The sequence below is a fragment of the Anabas testudineus genome, chromosome 1, assembly GCF_900324465.2.
Source record: "Anabas testudineus chromosome 1, fAnaTes1.2, whole genome shotgun sequence".
Classification (NCBI taxonomy): domain Eukaryota; kingdom Metazoa; phylum Chordata; class Actinopteri; order Anabantiformes; family Anabantidae; genus Anabas; species Anabas testudineus.
Window position 1 is genome coordinate 10508375 of NC_046610.1, and position 10188 is coordinate 10518562.

General features: G+C 39.9%; 1 protein-coding gene across 1 annotated transcript; it reads left to right on the top strand.

The window, feature by feature from the left end:
• Window positions 1–6401: 6401 nt before the first annotated feature.
• On the top strand, window positions 6402–9173 carry LOC113161829 (hydroperoxide isomerase ALOXE3-like). Its single transcript, XM_026359633.1, has 6 exons — window positions 6402–6407; window positions 6476–6594; window positions 7296–7417; window positions 7534–7634; window positions 8265–8435; window positions 8626–9173. The coding sequence occupies exons 1-6, from the start codon at window positions 6402–6404 to the stop codon at window positions 8803–8805; spliced, it is 699 nt and encodes a 232-aa protein (XP_026215418.1). The 3' UTR covers window positions 8806–9173.
• The last annotated feature ends 1015 nt before the right edge of the window (window positions 9174–10188 follow it).

Genomic DNA, 10188 nt, shown 5'->3' on the forward strand with positions numbered 1-10188 from the left:
TTATTGTTTGGCCTTTTATGTTTCAACACAAGAACAACTGTATGTTGATTCAGAGCTTGATCTGTATATGAGCCTACCTGATCCGTGAAACAATAGAAACTTTTCATAACATACTTTGTTTTTTTGTTGTGTTATTTTTTAAAGTTAAACAGGAAGAAACTAAACTTTTCATGACATTTGTTTCATTAAACAAACATCATGGTGCTTGAAAATCTGGCCAATGTATCATTTGTTAGTTTCCTAATATTAGAATTATTTTAAGTGGAATTTGTGTAGATTAGCGTTACCTGTGGAAGAAAAAGGGAGGTAAGTTGGATTTAAGACAGGAGCTATAATAAAACTTGAATGGGAATATTGATGGACTATGACAAAAAGCTTCTCTAAGAGCAGACATTATCTTAACCATACAAACAGTAACAATAACGTGTCTTTAATGTTTTGAGACCCTCCGATTGAAACATTTATAGGATAATTTTGCATTTTACTACCACATGTACTTTACTGGAGTATTTCCATTGTTACTTTTACTCCACTACAATTCAGAGGGAAATATTGTACTTTTATACTATATAATATATCTTTTAGTTTTAATTTTTGCATTTTTACAAATATAGTCAGCTAATAGATTAAATGACACCTGTATGTACATCAGCTTCACCTTTACTGACTGCTGTTGTTCCACACTAAGTGTAAGTGAAATGATCTGAAATCCTCAAATCTTTAAAATCTGGTAGGACCAGTAACTGCGCTCTGGAAAACTACAGCGCGAAGGATGAGGATACTTGCAGAGGACGAAAGGAGAAAATGTTTGTTTTTCTTACGGTAATTTTACAGTAGAAAAACACTATTAGTAGTACAGGAAGAAACACACACACAGTTGTGTTATCTAATTTTTACATTCACATTAAGTCATTTAGCAGACGGTTTTATCCAAAGCAACTTACAAATCAGGTAGAAGGCAAAGGCAGGGTAAGCACAAGGTGGTCTTGCCTTCTTCTTCTTCTTCTTTCGGCTTTTCCCATCAGGGGTCGCCACAGCGAATCATCCTTTTCCACCTAAATCTATCATGAACATCTTCTACCCTAACATTAGCCAACCTCATGTCCTCTGTTAAGACATCCATGTATCTCCTCCTTGGTCGTCCTCTTGCCCTCCTGCCTGGCAGCTCCATCTCCAACATCCTTCTACCAATATACTCACTATCCCTCCTCTGAACATGTCCGAACCATCTCAGTCTGGCCTCCCTGACTTTGTCGCTAACACAGGCAACGTGAGCCGTCCCTCTGATGTACTCGTTCCTTATTCTGTCTAACCTGGTCACTCCTAAGGAGAACCTCAACATCTTCATCTCTGCTACCTCCATCTCAGCCTCTTGTTTCTTTCTCACTGCTACCGTCTCTAACCCATAGAGCAGAGCTGGTCTCACCACTGTCTTGTAGACCTTTCCTTTGAGTCTTGCTGACACTCTTTTGTCACACAACACTCCTGACACTTTCCTCCACCTGCTCCAACCTGCCTGCACTCTCCTCTTCACCTCTTTTCCACACTCTCCATCACACTGAACTGTTGACCCCAAGTACTTAAACTCCTGCACCTTCTTCACCTCAGCCCCCTGTAACCTAACATTTCTACCTTGATCCCTCTCGTTCAGACACATGTATTCTGTTTTACTACGACTGACCTTCATGCGTCTTCTTTCCAGAGCAAACCTCCACCTTTCCAGCTGTTCCTCCACCTGCTCTCTACTCTCACTGCAAATCACAATGTAATCCGCAAACATCATTGTCCAGGGAGATTCCTGTCTGACCTCATCTGTCAGCCTGTCCATCAACATAGCAAACAAGAAGGGACTCAAAGCTGATCCTTGGTGTAGTCCCACCTCCACCTTGAACTCCTCTGTCTGACCTACAGCACATCTCACCACCGTCATACTTCTCTCATACATGTCCTGAACTAGTCTGACGTACTTCTCTGCCACTCCCGACAACCTCATACAGTACCACAGCTCCTCCCTCGGCATCCTGTCATACGCCTTCTCTAAATCTACAAAGACACAATGCAGCTCCTTCTGACCATCTCTGTACTTTTCCATCAACATTCTCAAAGCAAAAATGGCATCAGTGGTGCTCTTACGGGGCATGAAACCATACTGCTGCTCACAAATCTCCACCTTCTTCCTAAGCCTGGCTTCCACTACTCTTTCCCACAGCTTCATTGTGTGGCTCATCAACTTTATTCCTCTATAGTTGCTGCAGTTCTGCGTGTCACCCTTGTTCTTAAAGATCGGAACCAGAAGGCTTCTCCTCCATTCCTCAGGCATCTTCTCACTCTCTAGAATCCTATTGAACAAACTGGTTAGAAACTCCACTGCTGTCTCTCCTAAGCACTTCCACACCTCCACAGGTATGTCATCAGGACCAACAGCCTTTCCACTCTTCATCCTTTTCAGAGCCTTCCTAACCTCATCCTTTCCAATCTCTGCTATTTCCTGCTCCACAACATCCACATCTTCCTCCCTTCTTTCCCTGTCATTTTCCTCGTTCATCAGCTCCTCAAAATACTCCTTCCATCTTTTCTGCACACTCTCCTGGGTTGTTAGCACCTTTCCATCTCTGTCCTTAATCACCCTTACCTGTTGCACATCCTTCCCATCTCTATCTCTCTGTCTGGCTAGCCTGTACAAGTCCTTCTCTCCTTCCTTTGTGTCTAACCTGTCATACAGCTCATCGTAAGCTTTCTGTTTGGCCTTTGCCACCTCCCTCTTCACTCTATGCTGCACTTCCTTGTACTCCTGTCTACTTTCCTCAGTCCTTTCTACATCCCACTTCCTTCTAGCTAACCTCTTCCTCTGGATGCATTCCTGTACTTCCTCATTCCACCACCAAGTGTCTTTACCTTCTTTCCTCTTTCCAGATGACACACCTAGCACCTTCCTACCTGTTTCCCTGATAACCTCTGCTGTAGTTTCCCAGTCATCTGGAAGCTCATCCTGACCACCCAGAACCTGTCTCAACTTCTGTCCAAATTCCTCACAAGTTTCTTCATTCTTTAACTTCCACCACTTGGTCTTCTTTTCTGTCTTCCCTCTCTTCTTCTTCCTGACCTCCAGAGTCATCTTACACACCACCATGCGGTGCTGTCTGGCTATACTCTCTCCTACCACCACTTTGCAGTCACTAACCTCTCTCAAATGCCCTCGTCTACATAGGATGTAGTCCACCTGAGTACTCCTACCTCCACTCTTGTATGTTACTCTGTGTTCCTCTCTCTTCTGGAAGTAAGTGTTGACTACAGCCATTTCCATCCTCTTAGCAAAGTCCACCACCATCTGTCCTTCCAGATTCCTTTCCTTCACACCAAACCTGCCCATCACCTCCTCATCACCTCTGTTGCCCTCACCAACATGCCCATTGAAGTCTGCTCCAACAACAACTCTCTCTCCTCTGGGGATACTCTCTATGACCTCATCAAACTCACTCCAGAATCTCTCCTTCTCTTCTATCTCACAGCCAACCTGTGGCGCATACCCACTGACTACATTCACCATCACCCCTTCAATTTCTAGCTTTAGGCTCATCACCCTGTCTGAGACTCTTTTCACCTCTAGAACACTGTTTACAAACTCCCCCTTCAGGATCACTCCTACCCCGTTTCTCTTCCTATCCACACCATGGTAGAACAGTTTGTATCCTCCTCCGATACTACGTGCCTTGCTGCCCTTCCACCTTGTCTCCTGCACACACAGTACATCTACCTTTCTTCTCTCCATCATGTCTGCCAGCTCTCTGCCTTTCCCTGTCATTGTGCCAACGTTAAGAGTCCCTATTCTCAAACCTATGCTCCTGCCTTTTCCCTTCTCTCTCTGACCACGAACCCTTCTGCCTCCCCTCTTTCTTCGACCAACAGTAGTCAAATTTCCACCGGCACCCTGTAGGTTAACCCGGGCCTCGACCGATCCGGTATGAAAGTCTTGTGGATGATTCGCATGGTTATTTTGGCAGTTTTTACGCCGGATGCCCTTCCTGACGCAACCCTCTCTATTTATCCGGGCTTGGGACCGGCACAGAAATCACTGGCTTGCAACCCCTGTGGCTAGATTACAAGGTGGTCTTGCCTAAGGATCCTATTTATGATTCATTTTCTGAGTTTGCTCTGAATGTGTATGAGAGAGGGGTCAGTAAAATATTTTCTAATGACCGCCATGAATTCCACTCCAGACTTCACCATAGCTGAAATTGTGAAAATGTTATAACAGTTTAATTCACAGCTTCAGGCAAATCCACTTATGTTATGTTATTATGTTACTGCTTTTGTGACAATGCACAATAAAGTATCCTGAATGCTGCAGAGATGTTTTTTCTTCTGGAACGTTCTTCTCTCTCCAAACACAAACGTTCTTTCAGAGTGACCATCAGGTTGTTGGTCACCTCTTTGACTTGGGCCTTTCTCTCGATTGCTTAGTTTGGCCGGGCAGTCCGCTTTAGGAAAAATCCTGGTGATTCCAAACTTCTTTTATTTACAGATGGTGGAGTACACTGTGCTCATTGATACCTTTTGTGTTGCACAAATTATTTGTACCCTTCCCCTGATCTGTGCCTTTAAACAATCCTGTCTCGTCAGGACAAGTCTTTGAAGTAGGTATTCCAGAAATGCTAAATGTTAGGTATAGCACTAGCCCACTATATTATGTCATTAGTGCCTAGTACACAAAAGATGAATATTGAAAAAGCTCATCTCTAAGGGTACCTTCAGTAGGCACATTTTTTCTGTAATTAAATATCTTTTGTTCTCTTTCATTTTCACTTCACTTCCTCAGTGTCTCAAGTTTTTGGCTCATGACTATGCTGACACTGACACCGTACAGTATATATAACACATTCTTACATGAAGTGTTTCCTCATTCCAGGATGTTTTAGTGTAAAGGTTTTGCCTCCGAAGGATGAAACTATAAGACCCTGTTTGGTGTTGTGTGTGTGCAAGTGATGAGTTCAATAGTTACAGGTGACGACTTTCTTTTTCTGTTTCTATCTTTCTTTTTTCACTTCTGCCCAGTTTGCAACACATCTGGTGAAGATAAATCTTCCTCTAGTTTGCATACTGGATAGGGGGATCAACAAGTCGAAGCCCACTAGACTGCTGACTGTGCCCTCTCCTATGACCACATTTCTCAGCTCTGCAGCAGCTCTGGGTTTTCACCTATGTCTAGTTTTTCCCCTTTAGAAGCACGTCCCTCTTCACTTTGCCATTTGAAGATTGTCGGTTTTCCTACTGCTCTCATGCCAGCCACATTGCGTTGATTTTGAGCCTCCTGTGTGTTTTTCAACCATGTTTCTGCCTTTGTGACAATGCATAATGAAGTATCCTGAATGCTGCAGAGATGTTTTTTCTTCTGGAACGTTCTTCTCTCTCCACACAGAAACACTGAAGTTCTTTCAGAGTGACCATCAGGTTGTTGGTCACCTCTTTGACTTGGGCCCTTCTCTCGATTGCTTAGTTTGGCCGGGCAGTCCGCTTTAGGAAGAGTCCTGGTGATTCCAAACTTCTTTTATTTACAGATGGTGGAGGCCACTGTGCTCAATGATACCTTTTGTGTTGCACAAATTATTTGTACCCTACCCCTGATCTGTTCCCGTAAACAATCCTGTCTCGTCAGGATAAGTCTTTGAAGTAGGTATTCCAGAAATGCTAAATATTAGGTATAGTACTAGCCCACTATATTATGTTATTAGTGCCTAGTACACAAAAGATGAATATTGAAAAAGCTTGTTTTTAAATGTAGCCCACCTGTCCTGACTCTTAGTCTCTGGGCCGAAAAGATCATCTGCGTTGTGTTTCTTTGTTATTGAGAACAGGATGACTGCTGCCTTGCCGACTGGTTTATTATCGCACATCTGTATAAAATAAAATAGAAAACAATACAGCGACTTCATCAACTGGTCTCTCACATGCACACCTTTAAAGAAAACAGAACCACCGCATGAAAAACTGACCGCAAGCTCCACAAACCTAGCTTGCGAACGGCTAACTTTAGCATTACATTCTAGTCCTGTACAGTCCTACAAAAATACATATAAATAAATACTGAGGCTTAGACAAGTATAATATCATTTGTTACCGTCGAAATACAAGTTTAGAACTATCATTTATCATTAACATGTTTTAACACATTTACGTGAGCAACCACATAAGTTCACCTTACTTAGCAAGGCTTCACGCCGACTGAGGAAAGTAACGACACTTAACAGGGAATTACATAGCTAAAAGGTCAAAGGTCACATTAAGAAAATAAATTCAGAAAATAAAAATTCCCTCAAAATAAAAATCACATATACCATGCACATAATGCAAAAATATAACATAGAACAAAAACATTGGATGGATAACCTTAATTCACATGCTACATGAAGGTACCTTCAGTAGGCACATTTTTTCTGTAATTAAATATCTTTTGTTTTTTAACCATGCTTTTACCCAGAACTTGCCTCAGCCTAGCCTTGCCTTGTGTTTTTGGACCCCAGCTCTCTTTAAACAAACAACAAACCAAAACTTCTACTACAGAGACGATGGACTCAGACTTTGGGAAATCATCCACAGGTATTACAGACAGTTGTAATTCTGCTTTGTGTTTTTTTATTTATATGATATTGGTAAGTCATAGATGTGGCCAGGACTTAGATTGAATGTAGTTCATTGGTAGAAACCGAGTAAACTGAATCACCAGCTTCTATCAGCTGAAGTGATGATGAAGAGCAGGACAGATTAGCTGGACAGCGCCAAGGTTAAATATCTTTGTTAATGAGAAACATGAGTCCTCAAGCAACTTGAAAATATAAAGCATGGGATTGCAACAAATTGTGCTAATAACAAAGTTAACATTGACCATTTAAATCAGTTACCTTTTGTTAAGGTATTGCCATATAACTTTCCTCATCAGTCTGTCTGAAAAGTTGAAACATGTTTGACTTTTACCCCTCCTATCCTCCTTGTTCTGCTCTTTACCAACACTTCCCTTGTATAATAAGTATTGCATCATTACAACAGCTAATGGTGAAACATTATCTTTCTCCTATCTCCTGAGTCAGTTTCATATTCTGAAGGGTCAAACTGTTTCTTCAGGGTTAATCCACAATGTTCCTAATAAAATAACTGATCATTCTTTACACCACTACCTTCTGCTAAACGAATGGATGTTTTAGTATCTCTCAAAAGAGTCTCTTACTGCTGACTGTTAATCAAAAATGATAATTCAACCAGGACTATGTTTTACTGAATTCTTCACATTTCTTATACTGTAGGTTTGTTCAGGGAATTCTTGAACACTATTACAAGGATGAGACTGAGGTCCAAAAAGACTCTGAGCTGCAGAAGTGGATTGGGGACATTTTTGAACACGGCTTCCTTTCTCAACCAGGCACAGGTAGATATTAAGGAAAAAAAGCTTATTTCAGCAATCATACATCCAACTTGAATTGAGTCATCTAAATGTAATGTCCACATCTTTAAGTAATGCAGCTGATTCTCTGTAATTCTCAGGAATTCCACAGAGATTTACCACCGTGTCTGAGTTGGTCAAGTTTGTCACCATGGTGATCTTCACTGGCTCATGCCAGCATGCAGCTGTGAATAGTGGACAGGTAAATCAATCAGCATGATCAGTGATACTGTTGCTTTGTTTGAGCAATGGTTTGGTGAAATACTGATGAAAGAGACTGTTCAAAAACCTTTAGTGTTTAATGTGAAAAGTCTTTAATGAACAACTCTTTGAGGCTGGATTCAGGTACAGTTGCACATATCAAATTTACAGCCTCAGTTTACTTTGTTAGCATGTTAATATTTGCTAATTAGCACAAAAAAGTTGAGATTGTGATGTCATGAACTCTGCAGATATTTGGCCTTTAAGCATTAAGTATTGTACAAATCAAAAATGTTGATTTATCCTTAATACAGCTAAACATTGTTGAGACATTCATTTCAAAATGTCAGGATCAGTCTGAGTCTTTTGAATTTATCTTCTGCAGACCAGGAATGTCTGTAAAATATTACATAGGAATCCATTTGATAGCTTTTAAAATATTTATTACCAAGGTAATGGATTGACTGACACTAACTATAGAGCCAGGTCTGTAGTGGGATCGAAAACATGCCACTTTAAAAAGTTTTTACTGTTACATAACAATTTTATCACCAATTGAAATGTGTGATCATAGTGCTAATGTGCTTCAGCAAATATTAATAATTATCCACCAATCATTGGTTCATTGTAGTTTGACTATGGTGGCTGGATGCCCAACACTCCCACCTCCCTGCAACAACCTCCACCAACCAAAAAGGGGACAACAAATGAGGCGACGTTGCTGAAGACGTTACCTGATGTCAACTCAACAGCACAGGGCATGGCCACCTTGTGGCTACTCAGCAAACAGTCCTCTGACTTTGTAAGTAACCAAGACTTCATGTAAGTTCAATCACATTTATATCCAACTTATGAAAACTAGTACATCATTAGAGGTGAAATGCATCATTTGCTTTACTGACAAAATCCTGTTCACTTCTAGCAGCTTTACATAAGATTTCATATATGTTATTGTAAAACCAACTTTTTATTTATGTCATTGATCTCATCAGGTTCCTCTGGGCCAGTATCCAGAAGAGCATTTCACTGAGGAGCTTCCCCTTCAGCTGATTAAAGATTTTCAAGCAAAGCTTAAAACATTAAGTTCAGAGATCAAAGAAAGAAACAGCACTCTTGAAATCCCATACACATACATGGATCCAGCAGAGGTAGAAAACAGTGTTGCTATTTGAATATCGGAAGGTGTGACATCTTCAGCTGCCGTGGCCAAATTCAGCTTCACATAAACAAAAATAACTGTATGTGATCATTTTGTGCTGATAAATTACTTTATATAGCCTCTCAGAGTAAAGTATGATGGTTAATGACTGTTTGGAATCACTATCCACATCCTAAATGTTCATAGTTTGTCCTGTTTAAACACACAGGATATGTTATCAAAGATTACACAAAAAACATTGAAATGAAATAAATGGAATAACTCACTCTGCTTCTGCTGTCAGTGAATTATTGTTTGGCCTTTTTCAACACAAGAACAACTGTATGTTGAGTCAGAGCTTGATCTGTATATGAGCCTACCTGATCTGTTAAACAATAGAAACTTTTCATACTTAATATTTGTTTTATTGTTATTTCTTTTAAGTTAAACAAGAAGAAACTACACTTTTCATGACATTTGTTTCATTAAACAACCATCATGGTGCTTGGAAATCTGGCCGATGTGTCATTTGTTAGTTTCCTAATATTAGAATTATTTTAAGTGAAATTTGTGTAGATTAGCGTTACCTGTGAAAGAAAAAGGGAGATAAGTAGAGTGGATTTAATGCAGGAGCTATAGTAAAACTTTGAATGGGAATATTGATGGACTATGACAAAAAGCTTCTCTAAACATAAGAACAGACATTATCTTAACCATACAAACAGTCACATTAATGTGTTTTTAATGTTTTGAGACCATCTGATTGAAACATTTATAGGATAATTTTGCATTTTACTACTACTTGTACTTTACTGGAGTATTTCCATTGTTACTTTTACTCCACTACAATTTAGAGGGAAATATTGTACTTTTATACTATATAATATATCTTTTAGTTTTAATTTTTGCATTTTTACAAATATAGTCAGCTAATAGATTAAATGACACCTGTATGTACATCAGCTTCACCTTTACTGACTGCTGTTGTTCCACACTAAGTGTAAGTGAAATGATGTCAAATCCTCAAATCTTTAAAATCTGGTAGGACCAGTAACTGCACTCTGGAAAACTACAGCTCCAAGGATGAGGATACTTGCAGAGGAGGAAAGGAGAAAATGTTTTTTTTTTCTTACGGTAATTTTACAGTAGCAAAACACTATTAGTAGTACAGGAAGAAACACACACACAGTTGTGTTATTTAATTTTTACATTTCCATTAAGTCATTTAGCAGACGGTTTTATCCAAAGCAACTTACAAATCAGGTACAAGGCAAAGGCAGGGTAAGCACAATGAGGTCTTGCCTTAGGATCCCATCTATGATTCATAGTGGTTTCATGATTCATGAGTTTGCTCTGAATGTGTATGTGAAAGAGAGAGGGGTCAGTAAAATATTTTCTAATGACCACCAAGAATTCC